General features: G+C 46.0%; 1 protein-coding gene across 2 annotated transcripts in view; it reads left to right on the forward strand.

The window, feature by feature from the left end:
* PTPN22 (protein tyrosine phosphatase non-receptor type 22) overlaps window positions 1-25,277 on the forward strand; it is a 605,270-nt gene that overhangs the window by 491,735 nt on the left and 88,258 nt on the right. For both annotated transcript variants that reach the window (XM_086923320.1, XM_086923319.1), the window contains 2 exons: window positions 13,864-14,034; window positions 16,880-17,001. In XM_086923320.1, coding sequence (XP_086779446.1) covers window positions 13,864-14,034; window positions 16,880-17,001 — 293 coding nt within the window. The remainder of the gene's footprint in view (window positions 1-13,863; window positions 14,035-16,879; window positions 17,002-25,277) is intronic.

The raw sequence follows: 25,277 nt of genomic DNA on the forward strand, positions 1-25,277 counted from the left end.
CTAGGTGTCAGGAAACCTCAGAAGGAGAACATTTTGACTGCAGCCAAGGGCCCAGGACCTTTGGGATGGTATTTGGGGGGTCAAGACACATTTGAGCACTGCAGCTGGGAATGTAGGAAAACGCCTCTTGGAGCTTACTGGTTACCTTTAGCCCTAGCCGGAGGTCACCCTCATGACCCTTGAGTCCACATCTTTGTCCTTGGTACATGAGAGAAAGCAGGTTCAGTCTTCAAGTTCACAGAAAACAGATTGAGTCAACATCTGATCTTCCACAGGTCCAGTAGTAATCTGAGGAAGGTTCTGGGGGTGCCCCATAAGTGTCCAGTGCCAGCCTGTCGGTGGGGGGAAACATCTGGCCACTGCCTAACCAATGGGATAAATGTTCCCAGGGGTGACTCTACCCACTTTTGCAGCACGTCTTGTATGTTTTACCACTGTGCCATTTTCAAGCAGAAGCCAACATGGCAAAACAGTTCCCTGTGTTCCCTCAGAGATTTGACTATGGTAATGGGCTAACCCTCAATTAATCAATGAACTCTGATTTGTAGAGTGCTTCTAATCATCTGCAAGGGTTTCTAGGCATTAGGTTATGGCTTGCATCAGTCAAAGAGTTAGGTCTTGAGTGCCCTTCTGAAATCCGGGAGAGAGAATGATATTCAAAGGTGCATGGGGAGGTTGTTCCAGTACTTAGCGACGAGGTAAGAGAAGGATCATCCTCCACTGTAGTTTGGCAGATGCAGGGAGCATGTGCGAGGGAGGCAGAATTCAGGTGTCTGGAGGGTTGGTGGAAGTTCAGGATCCCTCCCTTGTGGTGACTCCAAACCATGTCTGGCATCAGCTACTCTCCGACTGGTATTGGTGCAGACTAGTAGGATAATAGAATAGACAGGCCCATGCGTTAGCCACATCTGCCTGTGATATGGTAGCTATTCCTGGATGTTAATTGATGTCCTTGGCACAGTGGCCCTCCAGGAGCGCTACTGTCTGTAATGGTGTTCATGTCGGCTGCCACACTCATCTTTCCCCTCTCTATAGTGGTGGTGTGTTAGGCAATATCTTTTTAATTGGAGATAAAACTCAAAGTCAACTGCCGCATGGAAGCATGAAACATATAGGAACAAACACTTGGAGAACTGATGGAGAATGTATCTGTCACAATAAGTGAGCCATTATCAGCAGTAAAATGAAAAGCTGTCCCACCAAAATCTTTCGGCGAAATCTTTGGCCAATAATATTAATATTTTTACAATTAAAGAACTGTGGAGAATTGTGGCTCACTGGTTAGAGGAGGCAGACCCAGAAGCAGAGGTCAGCCCAGGACCAGGGTTCAATTCACGACGCGGCAGGGTTTGGAGCCCAAATGTCCACGGACCTGATAATTCTCGCTTCGGTGCCTACTTGAATCAGAGGTTCACGCTCTGCAACTCTGGGCAATAGCTTACTCAATCTCCCCTACGGCCCCGCAGCAGGATGCCTGGCTTTCACCTTGGGGGTGCCCAGCTGGGCTATCCCACAGGGAAAAACCAGGACGGGTTCCCAAAGCAAGCGCCGAGATACCCTTTGTGGTGATACGTGCGCTATATAAGAAACTACATTTTTTTTTATGTCACCTAGAAGGAGGCATACCTGTAATAATAATGATGTAGAGGTTTGACCGCCCTGTTAACTGGATCCAGCCCAAATGATTGTCCCTAGTAACCCAGCTTTAAACAGTAAGATGGCTGACCACAAAGAAGGTGAGAAGCCAGATTATTCTTTACCCAGGTCTTTTGTGCTAAAATTTCTTCCAAACCCCTTTCCACAACTTTCTCAAAGATTTCCACATTTGTGTTCACCATGGAGCTCAGGGGCGTCCACAGTGATTTAGGTTATTATCCGCGGGGGCTTTCTCTTTTCCCTCAAAATATTTCTGGAGTCTGATTTTACGCACCAGATTTTGTAGATCCCTTTCTAATGTGAATCTATCTGGGGGTCCCGCTATAGCAAATCCCAATCCTTTCTCTAGTAAACTGATTTCCTCTTGTGTCATATTCCTATTTGATAAATTGATAATTGGAGCCTTAGTTTCGACTGATAGTCCCATGTTTTCTGACTCCTGGTCCTCATGTATGGGCGTTGCTGGCCCTGGTTCATCTGATGCAATAATCAATCAAGAAATCAGAATGTAATTCTGTTCTGATAACCTTTTTCTTAAGATTCCATAACTCTTTCCACTGTTCCTCACTGGTATTGGTTGGGGTTATGGTATTCACAGTTTTGACTGGACCGTTGGTTAATTTATTAAAATGGTCCTCAGAAAAACTTAAGACTTTGAAATTATCCATGTTAACTTAGGACAATTGCGTATTGTTAACGCCTCACTACTAGGGTAAGAAAGAGAGAACAAAACTCCCCAGTTGAATAACTGTGCTGAAATATCTGTGATAGGGAGTGAGATACCCTTTTTTATCAGGAAAAAGGATTGGGTCAACAATCAAAGAAAGCAAAAACTCCTTTTCCTGAACTTTACAACCAATTTCTATTACTTTGTCCCATAAAGAGACATTCCACAGGTAGGGGAAGGGATCTCGTCTATGCGCAGGTTACCAAATTTACACATTTTTTGAGTGTCAGACTGGGTTCAACATGAATGTATTTACAAACACACATTTTAAAAAGTTCTCATTCATTTATTAAAAATATTTTAAAAAAACAACAACAATACATTGTCTCATTTACATTATACATCTTGTTGTACACAACTCTACCACTACAAGATGGTTTATACCAGAACCCGGATTCACTGAGTGCCAACATAATGAATGAGACAGTGTAATATTGAAGTTACTGTAATTACCTTCTGAACCATCCTAAAAGACGCTCAAAAATTGGTCTTTTTTGCCACTTGAACTTGGTTGTGGTATTTTTGTATAGAAGTAACCCCACAAAAGCGACCATCATTTGCAAGTGTTGACATTTTTAAGTAAGTAAATTGAAAATCAAAATTCCTGTTGCCTGCAGAGTAAATGTATAGTCAAGTGTAAAATCAGTTAACATGACCCTTCTAAGTTCCAAATCCACAATATGTCATTTATTATCTTAGTAAGAAAAGGCCTAAAAAGTGCTACACGTATTCTCCTTATAGATTAGTCATGTTTTGACTCAGAGATCCAGATATTGAGAAGACATATTCAGTAATTATACAGGATCACTGAAAATCCAATAACTATGTGCCCCTACACTGAGAACGGCACAGTGGTGTAACGGAACTTGAGGGGGCCACCCTGCAATCTACATGCCAGTCTAGAGCTCTCAGGCCAGTGACCCGCCATACTGCAGGGAATGCGGGGCTATTGTTACGCAACTGTCACCAATACAGCCGTTATAAGTAACACTGGATGGTGGAGATAAAGGTTGGGCTTAGTCTGCCAGCAGGCTATCATAGGTGGTGGTCCATTCATTACAGGGTCCCTGCCATCAGTAGGCCGGGAAAATTTGCCTAACTTTAGGTGGGTTTCCTGAGGTAGACTCCTGTCATGATATACAACATCAGGCCCACTCATCGTTCAGTTTTTACAAAAGTGCATCCACTGCTCCTTCTCGTTTCCGTTTCAAAACATTAGACAATGCAACAATGCAATATTTTAAAAGCAGATGTAACTACAAAGAGCAAATTTTAAGAAAACATTTTTATTAGCAGGCAATAGTGATCTTAAGAGGCATTGCATACCTTCATACACACTTTGACCCCAATTCCATCACAGTCTCTCTCTCCCTAAGTCAGTCAGTCTCTCTCTTTCATTCAGCAGGTCTTTCTCTCTCTCTCTCTCTCTCTCTCTCTCTCTCTCTCTCTCTCTGTCAGCCAGTCAGTCTATCTCTCTCTGTCATTCAGTCTCTCTCAGTCAGTCAGTCTCTCCTAGTCAGTCTGTCTGTCAGTCAGTCAGTCTCTCTCTCTCTCTCTGTCAGTCTCTTTATCTCTCTCTCTTTCTGTCAGTCTCTCTCTCTCTCAGTCAGTCTCTCTCTCAGTTTTTCAGTCCCTCTCTCTCGCTTTCGGTCAGTCAGTCTGTCTTAGTCAGCCAGTCAGTCTTCCTCTCAGTCAGTCTCTCCCTTTCTGTCAGTCAGTCTCTCAGGCAGTCTCTGTCTCTCTGTGAGTCTCTCTCAGTCAGTCAGTCTCTCTCTCTCAGTCAACCCCTCTCTCTCTCTCTCTTTCTCTCTCTGTCAGTCAGTCTCTCTCTCTCTCTGTCATCTCTGTCAGTCAGTCTCTCTCTCTCTGCCAGTCTCTCTTTGTCAGTCTCTCTCTCTGTCAGACAGTCTCTCTCTCTCAGTCAGTCTCTCTCTGCCAGTCTCTAAGTCTCTCTCAGTCAGTCTCTCTCTCTGTCAGTCTCTCTCTGTCTGCCAGTATCTCTCTCAGCCAGTCAGCCTCTCAGTCTCTCTCTCTCTCTCTCTCTCTCTCTCTCTCTCTCTCTCTCTCAGTGAGTCAGTCTCTCTCTCCCAGTCAGTCAGTCAGTCAGTCTCTGTCAGTCAGTCAGTCAGTCTCTCTCTCTCTGTCAGTCAGTCTCTGTCAGTCAGTCTCTCACAGTCAGTCAGTCTCTCTCTCTCTCTGTCAGCCAGTCTCTCTCTCAGTCAGTCTCTCTCTACCTCAGTCAGTCAGTCAATCTCTCTCTCTCTCTCTGTCTGTCAGTAAGTATCACTCTTTCTCAATCAGTCTCTCTCTCTCTGTCAGTCAGTCAGTCTCTCTCTCAGTCAGCCAGTCTCTCTCTCTATCTCTCTCTCTCTATCTCTCTCTCTCTCTCTCTCTCTCAGTGAGTCAGTCTCTCTCTCACAGTCCGTCAGTCTCTCTCAGTCAGTCAGTCTCTCTCTCTCTGTCAGTCAGTCTCTGTCAGTCAGTCTCTTTCGCAGTCAATCAGTCTCTCTCTCTCAGTCACACTCTGGCTCTCTCTCTCAGTCTCTCTCTCTCTCTCTGTCAGTCTCTCTCTCTCCCAGTCAGTATCTCTCTACCTCAGTCAGTCAGTCAATCTCTCTCTCTCTCTCTGTCTGTCAGTAAGTCTTACTCTTTCTCAATCAGTCTCTCTCTCTCTGTCAGCCAGTCAGTCTCTCTCTCAGTCAGCCAGTCTCTCTCTCTATCTCTCTCTCTCTCTCTCTCTCTCTCTCTCTCAGTCAGTCTCTCAGCCAGTCAGTCTCTTGGTCAGTCACTATTCAGTGTCTCACTCAGTCAGTCAGGCTCTACTCTCTCTCCACTCTCTCTCTCCATTCTCTCTCCACTCTATCTCCACTGTCTCACTCTCTCTCCACTGTCTCTCTCTCTCCACTCCCCCTCCACTCTCTCTCTCTACTCTCTCTCCACTCTCTCACTCTCCTCTACTCTCTCTCCACTCTCTCTTTACTCTCTCCCCACTCTCTCTTGCTCTCTCTCTCCACTCTCTCTCGACTCTCTCTCTCCACTGTCTGACTTCACTCTCTCTCTCTCTACTCCCTCTCTACTCTCTCACTCTCTCCACTCTCTCTACTCTCTTTCTACTCCCTCTCCACTCTCTCTCTCCACTCTCTCTCTCTCCACTCTCTCTCCACTCCCTCTCTCTTCTCACTCTTTCTACTCTCTCTCCACGCCCTCTCTCTCTCCGCTGTCTCTTTCCACGATCTCTCCCCTCTCTCTCCACTCACTCTCTCTCCACTGTCTCTCTCTCCACTCTCCCTCACTCTCTCTCTACTCTCTCTCCACTCTCTCTCCACTGTCTCGCTCTCCACTCTCTCTCCACTCTCTCTCTCGCCACTCTCTCTCTACTCTCTCTCCACTCTCTCTCTCGCCACTCTCTCTCTCTACTCTCTCTCCACTCTCTCTGTCAGTCTCTCTCTCTCTCTCTCTCTCTCTCTCTCTCTCTCTCTCTCTCTCTGTCAGTCTCTCTCTCAGTCAGTCTCTCTCTCTGTTGGTCACTCTCTCTGTTGGTCACTCTCTCTCTCTGTGTCAGTCTCCCAGTCTCTCTGTCAGTCAGTCTCTCTCTTTCTGTGAGTCAGTCTCTCTCTGTCAGTCTCTCTCTCTCAATCAGTCTCTCTCTTTCTGTCAGTCTCTCAGTCCCTCTCAGTCAGTCAGTCTCTCTCAGTCATTCAGTCTCTCTCGCAGTCAATCAGTCTCTCTCTCAGTCAGTTAGTCTCTGCCTCTCTCTGTCAGTCTCTCTCTCTCCCAGTCAATCAGTCAGTCAGTATCTCTCTACCTCAGTCAGTCAGTCTCTGTCAGTCAGTCAGTCAGTCTCTCTCGCTCTGTCAGTCAGTCTCACTCTCTCTCTCTCAGTCAGCCAGTCACTCTCCCTCCACTCTATCCACTCTCTCTCCACTCTCTCACTCCACTCTCTCTCTCCCCCACTCTCTCTCTCATCTCTCTCTCTCCACTCTCTCTTCTCTGTCTCCTTCCACTCTCTCTCCACTCTCTCTCCACTCTCTCTCTCTCTCCACTGTCTCTCCACTCTCTCTCTCTCTCTCTCCACTCTCTCTCCACTCTCTCTCTCTCCACTGCCTCTCCACTCTCGCTCTCTCCACTCTCTCTCTCCACTCTCCCTCTCCAAACTCTTTCCACTCTCTCTCTCCACTCTCTATCTTCACTCTCTCTACACTCTCTCTCACTACTCTCTCTCCGCTCTCTCTCTGCTCTCTCTCCACTCTCTCCACCCTCTTTCCATTCTCTCTCTCCACTCTCTCTCTCTACTCTACCTCCACTCTCTCTCCACTCTCTCTCTCTGCTCTCTCTCCACTTTCTCTCTCTCCACCCTCTCTCCACTCTCTCCACTCTCTGTCTCTCTACTCTCTCTCCACTCTCTCTCTTCACTGTCTCTCCACTCTCTCTCCACTGTCTCTCTCTCCACTGTCTCTCCACTCTCTCTCTCTCTCTCCACTCTCACTCTCACCACTCTCTCTCTCTCCACTCTCGCTACTCTCTCTCTACTCTCTCTCCACTCTCTCTCTACTCTCTCCCTCCACTCTCTCGCTCTACTCTCTCTCCACTCTCTCTCCACTGTTTCTCTCTCCACTGTCTCTCCACTCTCTCTCTCCACTCTCTCTCTCTCCACTCTCTCTCTCCATTCTCTCTCCACTCCCTCTCTCCACTCTCTCTCCATTGTCTCCCTCCACTCTCTCTACTCTCTCTCCACTCTCTCTCTACTGTCTCTCTCTCTCAACTCTCTCTTTCTCACCACTCTCTCTCTCTCCACTCTCTTTCTCTCTCCACTGTCTCTCTCCACTGTCTCTCTCCACTCTCTCTCTCCACTCTCTCCACTCTCTCGACACTCTCTCCACTCTCTCCACAATCTCTCCATTCTCTCGTCTCTCTCTCCACTGTCTCTCTCCACTGTCTCTCTCTCCACTCTCTCCACTCTCGCTCCACTCTCTTCACAATCTCTCCACTCTCTCCTCTCTCTCTCCACTGTCTCTCTCCACTGTCTCTCCACTCTCTCCACTCTCTCTCTCCACTCTCTCCCCTCGCTCTCTCCACTCTCTCTCGTCACTCTCTCTCCACTCTCTCTCACAAAGTAGTGTGCATTCTAACAAGAGTGCTTACCTGAGGGCACCATTTTGCTGCCTTGTCCCTTCTCATTTGAGCATTGCCCTATAAAGAATGCTGTCTCTGGGTCCCCCACCCCCATCCTTGTCCTTGTCCCTTCTCAGAGGAGCAGAGCCCTGTGGGGAATGCTGTCTATGGTCTCTGGGGCCCCAACCCCCATCCTTTTTCCGGGTCTGGAGCTCTGACTGATGATAAACAATGTAACTTGTTACATTGTTTCTCTTCAGTCCTGGGTCAGCGCAGAGGGGTTCGGAGTAGACTGCAGACTGCAGCTGCCTGTGAGAAATCCACTCACTCTACCGATGAGCAGAGGGGGGCCCCCTTCATGTACTCACGGGCTGAGTGGTCGCTCCCAGTGTCCCTTGCAGACATCTGGTATCGTAGCGCTGCATTGCTCTGATTGCTTTGAAAACTGCCATATCATTTTGCCTGCTGTGTGCTTGTTTACCGCTTTGCTTCATTTGCGCTCTGTTTATTTATTACTGCTGTTAAGACTTTGTCAGCGCGTTTGCCTCTAGCGCTCCGCTGTGCTCCCCCCTCCGCCTCCATTTTGTTTGTTGTTGTCGTCCTCGTGTGCCCGCCCCGCCTCCCAGCTGAGACGCCCTCCCACTGACCAGAAATAGCGCTCCTCTCCCTGAAGGCGCCGTGACTCGCTCCTCTCTCACGGGCTGAGTGGTCACTCCCAGTGTCCCTTGCAGACATCTGGTATCGTAGCGCTGCATTGCTCTGATTGCTTTGAAAACTGCCATATCATTTCGCCTGCTGTGTGCTTGTTTACCGCTTTGCTTCATTTGCGCTCTGTTTATTTATTACTGCTGTTTAGACTTTGTCAGCGTGTTTGCCTCTAGCGCTCCGCTGTGCTCCCCCCTCCGCCTCCATTTTGTTTGTTGTTGTCGTCCTCGTGTGCCCGCCCCGCCTCCCAGCTGAGACGCCCTCCCACTGACCAGAAATAGCGCTCCTCTCCCTGAAGGCGCCGTGACTCGCTCCTCTCTCACGGGCTGAGTGGTCGCTCCCAGTGTCCCTTGCAGACATCTGGTATCATAGCGCTGCATTGCTCTGATTGCTTTGAAAACTGCCATATCATTTCGCCTGCTGTGTGCTTGTTTACCGCTTTGCTTCATTTGCGCTCTGTTTATTTATTACTGCTGTTTAGACTTTGTCAGCGCGTTTGCCTCTAGCGCTCCGCTTTGCTCCCCCCTCCGCCTCCATTTTGTTTGTTGTTGTCGTCCTCGTGTGCCCGCCCCGCCTCCCAGCTGAGACGCCCTCCCACTGACCAGAAATAGCGCTCCTCTCCCTGAAGGCGCCGTGACTCGCTCCTCTCTCACGGGCTGAGTGGTCGCTCCCAGTGTCCCTTGCAGACATCTGGTATCGTAGCGCTGCATTGCTCTGATTGCTTTGAAAACTGCCATATCATTTCGCCTGCTGTGTGCTTGTTTACCGCTTTGCTTCATTTGCGCTCTGTTTATTTATTACTGCTGTTTAGACTTTGTCAGCGCGTTTGCCTCTAGCGCTCCGCTGTGCTCCCCCCTCCGCCTCCATTTTGTTTGTTGTTGTCGTCCTCGTGTGCCCGCCCCGCCTCCCAGCTGAGAGGCCCTCGCCCCTCCCCCTCCACTATCCATATATGACAGTTGTTCCCGCGCGCAGCGTTCACGCGCAGCGACCGCGCCCCATTCGCGCCGAAGGTGCGCCAAAGGTAAGCCCGTCTACACCCGTCCGCGCCTGGACCGCGCCCAGCGCCATACCCCCTGGCCCTCGCATTGCCCAGCCCTCCCGCATTACCTACGATGCCACCACCCTCCTAGCCCTCAACCCCGGCCGCTCCACCAACTGCGTCCAAGCCGCTCCTGGACACACCCATGGACCTTTCTCATGCTACTCCTGCAAATTCATCGGCACCGTCACCAACTCCACTACGATCACACCACAGATTCCCGACCCCAACCACCTACAATGCATCTTGCTCAACACCCGATCGGTCCACAGGCACGCCATTGACCTATGGAATCTACTAGACACCATCTCTCCAGACGTCGCCTTCCTAACAGAAACATGGATGAACGCTTCCTCCGCCCCAGACATCACCATTGCCATCCCTGAAGACTATAAGATCACACGCAAGGACCGTACCGGCCACACAGGAGGAGGAATCGCTATCGTCCATAAAAAATCCATCCACATCTCAACCAGCTCAGACGTCAATCTCGCCAACTCTGAACACCTTCACTTCCAGATCCACATCGACCCCAAGACCACACTCAGAGGCACCCTCCTATACAGACCACCAGGACCCCGCGCACAATTCAGTGAAGACATCACGGACTTCATCACTCCACACGCGCTCCCCTCCAAAGATTACATCCTTCTGGGAGACCTCAACTTTCACCTTGAAAAGAACAACGACCGCAACTCCACCACCCTGCTGGACAACCTCGCCAACCTCGGACTTAAACAACTGGTCACTTCCCCCACCCACATCGCAGGTCATACTCTCGACCCTATCTTCACCTCCAGCAATCACGTCTCCTTCAGCCACACTACAGCTCTCCTTTGGACTGACCACAGCTGCGTTCACTTTACCTACAACAAGCCTAAACCCATCAACCACCCCCAACCAACTCTGCAAAGAAACTGGAACAAAATCACCATCGACCAGATCTCCTCATCGCTCCTTCTAAACACCCCAGCCCACTCTTCTAACCCAGACCAAGCCGCCACCAACTTCACCCTATGGTTATCCAACAGCGCCGACATCCTAGCACCACTGAAAAAACGTCAAAGCAAACCTGGCAGCAAGAAGGCCTCATGGTTCAACGATGATCTTAAGAAGTCCAAGAAACTCTGCCGCTCCCTTGAAAAGGCCTAGAAAAAAGACCCAACCACTAGCACCAAGGACGCCTTCAAAAACGCCACCCGCATACACCACCAACTAATCCGAAAGGCCAAGAAAACAGCATTCAAGGATCGACTAGATAACAACGCCCACAACAGCAAGGAACTTTTCAACATCGTCAAGGAATTTACCAATCCCTCTGCCAACTCCAACGACATCACCCCCTCTCAAGCCCTCTGCGACTCCCTAGCTTCATTCTTCCACAACAAAATTGCAGACATCCACAACAGCTTCGACAACCAACCCGGAGACCAACCCACCCAACCATATGCTGAACATTCACCCCCCTTGAACACCCTTAACGACTGGAACCCAATCTCCACCGAGGACACCATCCGCCTGATGAACTCCATCCACTCAGGATCCCCCACAGACCCATGTCCTCACCACATCTTCAACAAAGCAGACTCCGTCATAGCACCTCCGAGACGTCATCAACTGCTCCTTCAACTCCGCCACCTTCCCGGAAAGCTGGAAACACGCTGAACTCAGCGCCCTTCTGAAAAAACCCACAGCGGACCCCACCGAACTCAAAAATTACCGCCCCATCTCGCTCCTTCCATTCCCGGCCAAAGTCATCAAGAAAGCTGTCAACAACCAGCTCGCCGCTTTCCTCGAAGCCAACAAATCCCTCGACTCCTCACAGTCTGGCTTCCGAGCAAAACACAGCACTGAGACCGCCCTCATCGCAGCAACAGACGACATTCGAACTCTACTGGACAATGGAGACACAGTCACCCTCATCCTCCTCGACCTCTCTGCAGCCTTCGACACAGTCTGCCACAGCACCCTCTTACAACGCCTCAGAAACATCGGAATACAAGGAAAAGCACTTGAATGGATCACCTCGTTCCTCACCGGAAGAACCCAGAGAGTCCGCCTTCCACCATTCAAGTCCGAGGCCACTGAAGTCATCTGTGGCGTACCACAAGGATCCTCACTCAGTCCCACCCTCCTCAACGTATACATGAGCCCCCTCGCGGCCATCGCCCGCCAACACAACCTCAACATCATCTCCTACGCGGATGACACTCAACTGATCCTTTCACTCACCAATGACCCTAGCACCGCCAAAACTAACCTACACGAAGGAATGAAAGAAGTTGCCGAATGGATGAAACACAGCCGTCTGAAACTGAACTCAGATAAAACAGAAGTCCTCATCTTAGGTACATCCCCCTCTGCATGGGACGACTCTTGGTGGCCGGAAGCCCTTGGAAAAGCACCCATCCCGACAGACCACGCACGGAACCTAGGCGTTATCCTGGATTCTTCACTTTCAATGAACAGACAAGTCAGCGCCGTCTCCTCATCCTGCTTCAACATTCTTCGCATGCTCAAAAAAACATTTCGCTGGTTCCCCACCGAAACCAGGAAAACAGTCACCCACGCTCTGGTCACGAGCCGACTGGACTACGGAAACACCCTCTACGCAGGTACTACCGCTAAACTCCAGAAAAAACTCAAACGAATCCAAAACGCCTCAGCCAGGATCATATTAGACATCCCGCGTAACGAACACATCTCTGGTCACCTGAAAAACCTCCACTGGCTACCCGTCAATAAGATGATCACTTTCCGACTCCTAACCCACGCACACAAAGCACTCTACGAAATTGGACCAGAATGCCTCAACTCACGACTGTCCTTCTACACCCCCTCCCGCCAACTAAGATCTTCCAGCCAAGCCCTCGCCACTGTACCTCGCATCAACAAGACCACCATGGGAGGTAGATCCTTCTCATACCTGGCAGCTAAAACATGGAACTCACTTCCCACTTACCTTTGCCTTACCCAGAACCACCTAGCATTCAGAAAGCAACTTAAAACGTGGACATTTGACAAGTAATCCTCCTCCCCTCCCTAAGCGCCTTGAGACCCTCTGGGTATGTAGTGCGCTATATAAATTTTATGACTTGACTTGACTTGACTTGGGGGCCCCTGTATCGCGGGGCTGCGGGGGTGTTTGTTACGCCCCTGGAAAGGCATACATTTGCAGGGCATAGAATGAAGCTGGCTCCACAGAGATGTGGCACAAATAGAAAGACGTGGCACAAATACTTTGTGTACATTGGTGCACACCTGCGTCTGCAGGCATTATCTCATCAAGACCGGACCTACTGGCTTTTTTAATGCTTGTTTAATTAGGCAACCGCTAGCCTTAACCTTTTGAAGGAATGCTCTAAAATAAAGTGCTTTTCATACAGTGACACATATTATCGTGGCTAGGATTAAATGAGGCCCTTCATCCTTACTTCATATTTACACAGACAGTGAGCATCCACTAAATGTTACATCTAGAAACTTCATTCAGTACATTGTTCTTATTAATTACATCTATTAAAAACAACACAATGCAACTGTATTCTTAAGGCTCTGTAGAGGACAATTAGTAAAATAGATTACAAGTTATAGAAACTGGGAATGTTCTTAACTTGGACTTGGGCAAACTGTTACTAATGGCTGCCTGTTAGTAGTTGTGGAAAACCTTTGAATGTAGAAAGCAAATACCAGACTAGTTTCCTATAACTCAAGGGTGTGATTTCATCTATTTGAAATACAAGATTTGAGGGGTTGAAAGAGGACGTGTCTTTGGGAGACATTAACTGTCGCACACGCACCCCAAGCAATGAAATAATTCCTCCTTAATTAGTCAGTTAATTAAAACCTAATGGGTAGATCTTCACTTAGGTATATTTTGGAACTAGGACTCACATATTTTGAATTGCGGGTGTCTTTCAAGAGGGTTTTAGGTTTCCCTGTGCCAAGCATGCAGGATAGTGCTGAACATTGCATCCTTCCATGGATTTCCTTTTGCTTTGTACTGAAAATGTCCAAGGGAAGTACCCAGGTTTTTGTGCATGACACGCCATGAAGACTCTACTCCATGCATCTTTCAAGATACCTTTGGGTATCACAGGAGGGCAAACATGGTCAACTGTCTCAAGGACTGCCCATAGGGAGAAGGACAATGCCATTCCATGTCATGGGGAGCTGCACCAAGCTGTGTTGCATTGACTGGGTGCCACGTTCTTCCTCATTAACTGCAATGCATTGATGGAAGGGCTGCCAAATCCTACTGCATGGGTCTTCTCTTCCTAAAGACTCAGTTGTTGAAAAGGAGCCAGGAAAGTTAGGCCTGTTTGAAAAATCAACCCCAAGTAACTTCTAGCGGACTTACACACTATCCATCTTGCCTAACAGTGAAAATCAGGTCTATATTTCTGCTTGAGAAAATCAGGCTTCCTTGTCTCTACTAAAGAGCATATTGTGCATATAATAAACATCTCTATCATGCAGGAAATATTTTGAATTAATGTAATATGCAGACTAGGGGAGAAAAAAAGTGAAGCAAGAAGCAGATACTTGTGCAAAACTAAATGCAGCAAATCTTTTTTCACTTCAGATGGGAGTTTGATGTTTCTTATATTTCTGTCCTTTACAGTGCTGCAAAAGCAGAGAGACTCTTCTCCTTCCCCTCCTCCACTTCCTGAAAGGACACAGGAGTCCTTAATGCTGGCTGAGGAAGTTCCTGAAAGACCCCGCTTAGAGTCAGTGGCTGAGGAACTTCCTGAAAGGACCCCAGACTCATTCCTGATTCCCGATCCAGAGGGCCGTGAGTGGTTATCTTTTTTGTTGTTCCTAAAGAGTTGTGCTATATCCTATTGGTTCACATGAAGAACAGTGGGTATTTGTAGCCCTGGCAGGTGGTGTCAAGTGTATGTATTACTAGCCTATGTAGTCCTTCTTTTAGAAATAGAATACTGCAAATTTGGCCTCTGTTAGTTGAATATGGGAAGAGTAATTTGGCAGAGGTGTTGGTTGGTTTAATGGTTGATCAGAAAATATCTCTTGGTGGGGTGAGTATGAGGGAATGTGTTGTTGCTCTGTCTTGCTTTGTTGTTTACACAGTGTTTATGTTTACTTAGGCAACCAGTTGTTTTTGACCTATGATAGAGATGGGATCAACAAGTCTGAGTATTAGCTCTTACAGTGATTCATGCATCCTTAAAAAACAGATTGGTTGAACCTTGAGATGCCGTAAAGAGGACAAGTCTTTAGTGGAAAACTACAGGGCTAGACCTTCTCTTGTGCATGTGAGTCATGTCTGTAAAAGGTGGAGGGGCACAGACACAGGCCCGTGTTCACAATCTCCTTCTGTTCACGCAGGATGACAAGGACTATCTTGTAGCTCAGGATGCTGATATCTTCTAGCAGTCACACCAGTATCCACCAACAGCTCACCTGACTCTCAGAACAAGTATAACTCGTGCAGGACTTTGACCATGCCAGTGTCTGTTCTGTTCACAACAAATAGAGAGTGGCCACTCTGTCCAAGAAATGCGGTACCATATACAATGAATGTCTTATAAAAGAAGGTTTCTCTCTTGGATCTAAACTAGTAACAACCTGAGAATATACACGCTCAGTTATACAAAGGGTATTCACATATACTCAATCCACTAACATACCAGAAACCATAAATCAATAATAAACCAACAGATCAATATGGATACCACAAAAATTAATTTATTGAAAAACATAATAAATCATATGATACACAATGATTTAATCAAAGAAATAAAAAAGCATCTATTTCAACAGTAAAAACTCATACACCTAACAATTCAGCTTCAATGTTCATGATAGACAAGAACAAGTGAAAAATTCAAAATCATCATAGCTCTGTTAATTCGACTGAATCGTCAATATCAGAGTAAATCAATTCTTTTTATAATTAGACTCAAACGTTCCTCGAATTTAACAATCATAAAAGGGTGTTGACGTGTTTCGGTGAGTGACACTATTCAGTCTTAAAGGAATATAAAGTTCCATTCCAATTTCATTATTAAGGTTTGCTGTCTTCTAGTTTCTTAAAATCACAGATTCTAGAACTACGGTTTATGCTGGTGTGTCATAAGATCCACAAATGTACTTCAGGACCTTGTGTACCCAATATTCATTAATCCCAAAGGGGAGCCAATTTTAAAAGGCCCACAGGAGTTGGATGCCCTCCAGCTGTGGTGTTCTTCTAATCAGAGGCAAATAAGTCCTCCATTCAATATACATGGTTTCCAGATATTCGACAGTCACCATTAAGTATTGTGGTGTGTATCGCAAGGTTCTTTTAGAAATCCATCTGTAACGTACGATGTCAGACGGTATGTTAGTCGACTGAGTATATGTGAATGCCCTTTTGTATATTTGAGTGTGTATATCCTCAGGTTGTTACTAGTTGAGATCCAAGAGAAATCTTCTGTTATAAGACATTCAGTGTCTGTTCTGCGCTTGGATCAGGAGCCTCATTCACTTAGTTCTAGTGGGTGACAAGGGACATAAATTGCTGCAGTGGGCTGCGCATAGCTTTTATGATTATCTTGACTATTAAGGGAAAGTTAGGAGCAGGGTTGCACGGATCATGCCTTAGGCTTGTGAACTGGCTTGGTCTGAAGAGCATCACCAAATACAATGTTCTGGGGAGCACTGTCTGCTTTCCCTGATGTTTTCCTAAATGGAAAACTAAAAACAAAAACAGTTTTCCATTTGAAAATGCAAACACAGAGATGGTGACTTGCTGCCCCTCTGCAGGCCACCATCAGTGTTTCTAGCCAACCACAGGGGTCAGAAATTGCCAAATTAATATTAATTAGGCAGGTCGTTTTGCGATCCCCGGCAACTGGTAATTTTGCAAAGCAACCAAATAGTCTATAAGTCACGTTGCAAAATACAATTTTGGTCGCTAAAAGTCAGTGCACAGTTTGCGACCCCGTTTTGCAAGCAGTATGTTAGTACCTCTGGCCCACAGTTCCTACAGATATTCAATCTTTCCTTTGTGGTAGCTAAATCTAGAGAAGGACCTTCAGTAGAGTTTGAAAAGACACAAATTGTGGAAGGTTAGAAAGTGGGATGGAGGTTGGTTGGTCATAATAACGCTGGAGTCAAAGCTAAAGATAAGGGAAGATTGAAGATTAAATGATTGATAAGTTTGAATTCTGAAAATAGAAATGGCATAGACGCTCTTTCAGATAAGTAGGATTCATTTCCAGTTCTCTGTTCATGAAACTTCCCCAGCTTTAACAAGGAGCCTAAATCTTGAATGAAGAGAGATATATTTCACTGCCCTTTATTCCTAAATTTCCAGAGGTCATTTTAAATTAGAAGCATCTAGTAGTGCCAATGAGTAGACACACACTTACAACATGTTTCTGCTGCCTTGATCAAAAAATGAATGCAAATGCTGTGCCTTTGATTAGATAAAAAGCTATTTTCGTGGAACTTGAACCTGTCAGAAGACTGGTCTGTGCTCGCCCCCGGGCTCTAGGTTCTGGTAGCCAAAAGCTGGGTTATCATGGCCATGGTGTGCAATCCGCGGCTCCTGCATTACTAATGCAATTGACTGAAATGCACAAAAGCGCACACTAACACCTTTTATTCTAAAATATGTACATTTGTGTTACCAGACCTGCAGATACATCAAGAAGAAAGTAATGATGCAGCTGCAACTCCACCCGGATTTGGAGCCCCTGGAACAAGCGCCACAAACCAAGCAAAGGATCCTTTAAAGCGCTTTGCGAGGTGCAAGGTAACCTGCATGTTCACTTTTATAGCAAAAATAGGGAAATGGGAATATCATTGATGAAGATCTTAACTGCAGTATAGGTTTTTGTGAGGGGATTGTGTGAAGTGGCGTGGTCTGCGTCTCCCAACATTCAAGCCCAGTCAAGGTCCTCCACCGTTTTTTTAAAATTATTCAACAGAATTCATAGGATGGGAGTTAATAAAAAAAACCACTAAATAATACATGCATACTATACAAATAGCAAAAAATATTAGGAGGAGTGTGGCCTTAAAACAATTTTGAATATTGTTTATGAAAATAATGGCAAATAGAATCCGAAAGAGTGAGGGGATGCCCTTAACAGCACTGTTAAAAACTAAAAGCCTTGCTTCCAAAACCAGCATCAGCTCTCCAGTTATTTTCACCCACCCCTAGATATGCAACGGTGCCATTTGGTGAAAGAGGGTAGCACCACAGGTGATGCACTAATCAGTGTACTGAATGGTTGGTTGGTCAACAAAGCTAGACCGCCTGTGGCTTCAAGGCTCCTAAATAGAGGAGCTCACTTACTATCATTGCACTAATATTAACCCCTAGCCACTCACTAGCAATACACTAACACTAACCCCTCAGCCATATGAACCCTTCCTGCTAATTTGAGAGCCTGTCTGTGACCATAATCAAGCCTACCACACATTAAGTAATTGGTAGCACAGAACTAGCTAATGCAATGGATGCAAAAATGCCCTAGATGAGAAAGCCATCACTGGGTCTGGGCTCCCAACAGCAAAGCTTAGCCACAAGCTACTAATGAACAAAAAGAAGTGCCAATACTGCTATTCAATTGAAAAAAACAATTTTCTCAAAACATTTGAACTAAACAATATGCTTTGAACTCACATCTATGTTTTGAATTCAATCTTTTTATTTTTATCCAATGATTTTTAATTCATGGGTTTGGTTTATTATTACACCATATTTACATTTTCTAAGACCTTATGTACTCAACAATTACATTAATCACAACAACAATTTTCAAGACATTATATACATTTTCAAACATCATTCAGTCATACACCTCTCATACAACCACAGACAACATATAATCATACATTTACACTGGAATAACTTTATTCACAGAAAAGCCATCTATTCATGTTTTTTTTAAAAAACCTATTTTCTATCAATCATGTGTAAATTCTTTCACTCTTATGGCATTGATAGTCTACGCGTTTCGAACTCGCGTTGTTAAGGAGTTCACATCAGGACCAAAATCTCTGGTTCTTCGAACTCTTGTGGTGGTTTTCAATAAATTGTACCTGACGAACAATCAACTTTTTATATGTGCTCTAGTTGGTCAGCTACTCCATGGACGGCCTGGCTCTGCCTCGCAGGCTCAGGCTGTTGCATGCAAAATTCACGCGCTGCTGCCTGTTTGATTCTTGGCAGGGAGCCCGTAGTGCTTTCCTTCATCAAAAACGCAGCGTGTACAATGATAGTGGCGAGCTTCCGGGTCCCGTGATCCTTTGCGGACCCGGAAGCTCGCCACTATCATTGTATCATTCAAGAGGTATCCAGGCACTTTTTTAAACCCTTTGCTTGAATAGAAATAGCAACAGAAAAGGAGAACAGATGAATAGTTAGTCATTAAAGAATTAGATCAAACAAGCAGGGCTTCAGCTGTTTAAAGCACCTTAGAAAATTGCTTGGAGACCTCATTGATAGAGGCATTGCATTTTAGGCCTTAGAAGTGCTAACTGAGATCAATCTTCCTTCTTTTCTGAGTTTCTTTTATATCTAGGGATGCAGAATAGATGTTGAGAAGCTGTACAGTTTGTACTGGCACATGGAGAACAAATAGTGATGACATATAGTTGTCTCTTCTTGGGCCAAAAAAGTTTCTGACATACAAAAAGTGCATTAATATGGCTCCTTTTGGGGACTAGTAGGCAGTGAAGCTTGTAGGAATGGTTTGAAATAAAATGATTTAAAGTTATTTCAAAAAACCAACCTTACGGCTACATTCTGAACTACCTGTACGTTATGAGTTAGATATTTGGAAGACCAACCAGTAGTAAGTTATAGTGGTTACAGGATAATAATAGACCTTGATCAGATCAGTCCAGATCTTTCAAATGGTAATCACTCCATGATTTTTAGCCTGTTGTACTGGGATAGGTGGTGTTTCCAGTTTTGATGACAACCATATCTGATCCTATAAAGAAGGGCTTATGAAGAAAAATGCCCTATTGGATCTGTGTACAACTCTACATCACCTCTAGTCCTACCTCCATTCTCCAAATAGACCATGAACATGATGCTTTAGGTTTTGTTGGCACCCTTATTGAGTCAATTCAATTCAAAATAGCTTTATTCGATTTTGAGAACAGATTCATAAAAGCACAAAGAATTACATTTCATTTAAAAAATATGAATATAACCTTTTAAAATTCATTAATACAATGGTTAAAATATCATATATGTCCTTACACCAGTTCATTTAAGAAGTGAAAATGCAGTTAATAAGAAATTCGACGGGCATTACATCAGCGTTCTAAGGGCTATGATAGTCTTCAGATAGGATGCCACAGCCTTTATCTCAAAGGCAGTCTCTAGTTGCTTGAGTTTGTGATAGGCATCGTGGCATCTTCTGATGCCCCATTTAATGAATATAGGTTTTAAAAACTGTTTCCTAGGGGCCTGGTAAAAAAGACAGAGCAGGGTAGAATGGATGTTTGATTGCTTCGAAACTCCGTCACAGGGACATTCTTCCAGTTGTTTGCCCCAGTCATTACATTTAGGAAATGTGGTCCAGCGGAAGAATGTGTCGGCTCGAAACCTTGTCAATAGCATTCTTGAATACGGACTGCTCTCCATAATTAGATATAATTTCATACCTACTGGTTGAGTGAATGCGCCTATTGAATTGTTGGTGTATTTTCCTTTCTCACTCGACCACCTTTGGATGGCCAGATTATCCATTATGGACCTTTTCAAAGAACGCTTAGAAATGGCTTCCAGGGACTGAGGGTCATTAAAATATTCCTCATGACCAATGTTTATGTACATTTGTCTCACATAGTTCAGCCATTTGACATTTCGTGCACCCGCTAGGTTTAAGCAGTCTAAAATGATATCCCTGTTTAATGAAGTTTCCGGGGTAGTCCAGATTTTATGCAACAAAAGGAGGGGGCTAGCTTTGATCGTGTCCTCTACAAAGGGAAGTCCCAATTCGTTGTGTGTAAAAAAGATGGATAATGATTTTGGGGTAGCAGGCAGATATCGTAGAAAGTTGTTTTCCGTCAATTGTATCTGCTTAGTATTAGTAAAGCCCCAAATTCCCGCGCCATATGTGCCAGTTGAGAGACATCTGGCCTTATAAATTTGTAAGAGTTCTTTGGCAGGGCGACCGCCGAGTTTCCTAGAAAAATTAATTAAGGCTCCGGTTGCTCTGCTAAAGGCCAAGTTTCTGGCATGGACCGCCTTCGTCCAATTTCCTTTGTTGTCGAAGTTTATTCCTAAATAGCAAAAAGTAGCGGTGTTAAGGATCTTTTTCTGGTGTAAGAAGATTGACTTGGGGATTTTTCTTAAGGGACCAGATCTCATGGAGTAGGTCTTTGTTAGTTTAATAGTTACCCCACGGGTATCCGTATAATTTGAGAATTCCACCACCGCCCTCAGCATGCCGATTGGGGTCCGTGATAGTATGGCGGCATCGTCCGCATATAAGAGGATAGGTAAGGAAGTCACTCCCACTGTGGGATAGTCAAACTGAAACTTTCTCATGTGTTCCACCACTGTATTTATGTACAATATGAAAAGGAAGGGTGCAAGAATGCACCCTTGCCGCACACCTCTGTTGATGGGGAACTTATCTGAACATTGGCCTTCTCTGCCATATCTCACTCTAGCCCCTGCGTTTCTATATAGTTCCCTAAAAAAAGCGATAATTCTGTTATCTATGCCTAAGGATTTCAGTGTGTCCTAGAGTTTGGTATGATCTACACAATCGAAGGCAGAGGTCAAATCGACGAATGTTATGTATAGGCTTTCGTGCTTTGCCTCTGTATATTTGGCAATGAGCAGGGCCAGATTTAAACTCTGCTCTATAGTACCCTTCCCTTGACGGAAGCCATATTGAAGGGGGGTTATGATGTTGTTCCGACCAGACTTGAAGCCTATTTAGAATGATCCTGCCTGCTACCTTCATCAATGCGTCCAGAAGTGAAATTGGACGGTAGCAGGCAGGATAATTTCTATTGCCCTTTTTAAAAATTGGGACCACGATTGCCTCAGGCCATGTGGGTATAAAACCCACGGTGTTGATGCTATTCAGAACGTTTGTTAAAAGGGGAGTACAGAGTTTTATCCTGCTTTTATATATATCAATGGGGACCCCATCAGGTCCGGGTGCCTTGCCCGATGCACTATCAATTATGGCCTTTGTAACTTCCCTATAATCAAAGATAATTCCCAGCGGGAACTGAGCCGGGAGCTCCTTTGTTGAATTTGGGGCTGTACATCCACTTTGATTGGGGTTATTATACAGTTGCGTGAAGTGTTTAACCCACAACTCCCCCGGCACTGCAATATCTATTGCGTCAATGTCACTGTTTTTAAAAAAAAGGGGCATTTACTGCCTTCCAAAAGGCGATGTTGTCGTTTTTCTGGCAGGCTAAGTGTAAGTTTTACCATAAGTCTCTTTTTAATTCCTTCCTCCTGGTATTTAATGCAGTTCTGTAAAGCTTACGCGCCTCTCTAACGTGGGCCACGGATCTTGGGATTTCGTGCAAAGCTGCTATTAGGTGTGAATGCGCTCTAGAGCATTCCTTGTTAAACCAGCCCTTTTTTTTGCTATGGTGTTTTTTGGATGGCTTCATTAACAGGTTATGTATCTCCTTAATAGTTTCACTAAAAGAGTCTAAAAAAAATTCTGGTTCTTCAAGATCACACAAACAGATTAAAACATGATCGAGAACTCTGAACAATAAGGTTATCCGGAATTTTTCAGGGTCCACCTTTTCCCACTTCAGTGAATACCCATTTAATTTTCCCAGAGTAATGGGTATTGGGTACTCTTTATTGTCGCTTGCGGTCGGTCCCTTTGCTTGCAGCTCTATGAAGATCGGGTAGTGGTCCCCAAAAGCGAGTTTTAGTGTCTCCCAGGAGAGGGCCAGCCCTCGGTAACGATTTGATAGGAGTGAAAAATCGATTACTGAATTGATACCCCTTCCGATAAAGGTTGGCTCAAAACCCTTCTTAGTTACACAGATTTCATTTATAAAACCCAAGTCTAGTTCATAGATCACCTTATTCATTTTATTCCCTATGCCACAATGAATGAAATGGGGTAAATCACCGAACTCATTTCCCTTCAGAGGGCAAGTGCCCAGATCACTGTTAGTACAAATAGTACAGTTAAAATCCCCTACCCAAAGGAGTGCCATGTCTCCTGTCCCTACCTTTTCTAGTGCCCCTACGCATTTCCTTAACCTGAGAAAGACGTTGTCCCATTCACTACAGTGGGCTTTGTTATAGAAATTAATTATGGCGAGTTTATTCACTTCTGGCCAGCTGACCAATAGAACTTGGAAAAAGTCGTCTGAGGTGTTTCTGACGACTTTAATACCAGCAGTGTTATAAATGAAGGTGCATAATCTGCCCCTATTTCTTCCCCGGTTGCTTGGTCTCCCGGGGGTATTAAACGTTTGGTATCCCAGTAGGTGTATTTCATTAGTCAGCCATGTTTCCTGTATACACAGGATTCTATATTTGTGAATGGGTTTTAGCCAATCTGGGTTATTCACTTTGCTCTTTAAGCCACCAAGTTCCATGATAGTATAAATTGGTTGGATTTATTATTTGCCTCGCTTGGTGGTTCATCTCTTCTAGTTTTGCTCACTCGGTCCTCACTGGTACCTTTTGCTTGCCTGCTTGTTGGTCTGGGCTGTATACTTTTTGAAGCCAGTTCCCATGCTGGGGCGGTGCCCTGTGTCTTCATTATGTCTCACTCATGTTTAAGTTCTCCATCGTCCCCGTGTTTTTGTGCCTGCGGTGCCTTAGTGTTCTTTCTGATGTTATGTGGTGGTGACATAGAGGCATTACCCACCACTAAAGGATCAGCCTCTTTAGGGTGGGGAAGTCAATCGACCCCCTCCAGGCCCATGAGTGGGGTAAAGTGGTTTATAGTTGGTATATTAAATACTAAGGGCATGTTCGATCTATGGTACCGTTTAGAAATCCAGGGAAGGTCCCCCACCAAGACTTTCGGGTAGAAATAGCTGAGTTATCTGACCCTTATGCTACCCTCGTATCCACCCGCATACCAGTCTTTGATAAAGCTAACTGTCCTATGATCTCTGAAATTTATGATGACTATGTCACCAGAGGTTGTTTTGGGTCTCTTCCCCCACCATCCTGCTCGACGGACATGGAGAATTTCTCCATTTAGATTAGCAGGTAGTGGCCTATGTGTTCCCAGCCAGTGCATGGTCTTATTCTTTAGGATTTGATGGTTTTCAAATCTTCCGTCAGATATTTCAGGGACCCCTGTTAATACTATGACGTAAGGCTCGGCCTCAGGGGGAAGGTTAGTTTGCCTATGCCTATCTGTGTTGTGTCTTATCACTGATGGTGGTGGAATGGAGCAGTCATCAGGTGGTTTGGTGTTAGGTGCGGCCCTTTTGTCGCATTTGCTCTCACAGGATTTTGACTTTCCTCCGCCCTGGGCCTCTCTTGGTGTTGTTTAAGCGTGTTCCCCTATTGGTTTTGAGAGTTGAGGTCTAAGAGGGTTATGGTTACGCTGGGTAGTGGGTTTTGATGCCTTCTGGGCAGTGGCTGTAAAAGACGGCGCAGGCATTATTGCAGGGGTTGATTGGTCTTTGGGTGCAAGTTTGTTCTCTGCTAATGTCTGCACTATAGTGCCCAATTGTATAGCTATTCTCTTAAGTCTCTCGACTACAGGGAGTAACAGTGATTTGAGTAGATGTTCCACTGTACCCATTTTATCGGTGTTAGATAGTTCGTTAATTGGAAGAGTGGGGGGAATTACTATGTCAGGAGTTGACGGTATATGTGGGACAGGGCTTTTTTCTTCCCAAAGTTAAGACAAGGCTGTGAGACTGTGGGCTGGGCGGACCGGAATAACAGGCGGGGAGGCCGGATGTATTGAGCTATGGTCAAGGATTTATTGGTTGATAGTACACACAAAGTCCGGAACAAAGAGTTTGTAGGGAAGAAAAATCCGCAAGGAAGCTCCCAGCCGGGAGGGTCTGGATGTTGGGTAGGTATCCGGGTTGTGGTCCGCTGCGGGGCTGTTGTCGTCAGGGTACGGCCGGTCGATGGGTCTCCTCGGAGATAAGTAAGAGAGAGTACAGGGGTTAGTCCCGTCCAGTAAGGACTCCTGAGTACTGCCACCGTCACCGGGAAGTGAAGGGCCAGGTAAGGAACGTGGGGAAGGTAGGACGGGTAGGTAGGGATAAGAGCAGTCAGCAAGCAGGAGGGGTTGTGATGGGAGGTGTCCGGGATAAGTGTGATGAGTATACTTACAGTGCTCGTGAGACTTCTCTTAACCCCTTCGATGCTCATGACGAGCTCAGCTCGTCATGAGTCACAGTTGAGCTGTGCTCATGACGAGCTGAGCTCGTCATGAACAATGGGAATTCAGGGAATGCAGCACAGGAGGAAAATATCTCAAGCACCCAAGGTGTTAAGTACTAAGGCTGGTGCAGGGTGCTCGTGGGGGCTCTATATACACAACTGTACACTTAGTTACAATATTTACACTAGGGAAACACGGAGAAGGATAGAGTGTACTCACGTGCCCCGCCGTAACTCTCATCCGAGTTACGGCCGCTCTCCCGCCACCTCCGGAGGTCGCCACCAATCCTCCGTCCACAGGTCTTCTTCCTCGTTCTCTTCTACGATCTCCGCCTCCTCTCCGATCTCCTCCTTCCTTCCGCTCTCCGTCGGGCGTTCCGCGCCGTTCGCTGTCTCCTGCCACGAGTCCGCTGGGCTGAACAACGCTTCCTCGTTCCTGCCGTCTTTTCTGTGTTCCCGGCGGACTGCAGTGGACGTGTTTCCGGTTCCGGAGGGGTCGGGTTCCGGGTCACCTGAAGGAGTTCCGTTTCCGGTATCCGGTTGGTCTGTTTCCGGGTCGGCGTTGGTTATCGGCTCCTGTGGGCGAAGAGTGGAATTCCGGTGACCAAGGGACGCTGTTCCTCCCGGTGTGGGGGAGTGGCCCCCGCGACTACACCGCCCTTCCGATGAGGTAGGGACCCCTGGTCTTCCACATCCCCTTT

The sequence above is a fragment of the Lissotriton vulgaris genome, chromosome 5 (genome assembly GCF_964263255.1).
Source record: "Lissotriton vulgaris chromosome 5, aLisVul1.2, whole genome shotgun sequence".
Taxonomy (NCBI): domain Eukaryota; kingdom Metazoa; phylum Chordata; class Amphibia; order Caudata; family Salamandridae; genus Lissotriton; species Lissotriton vulgaris.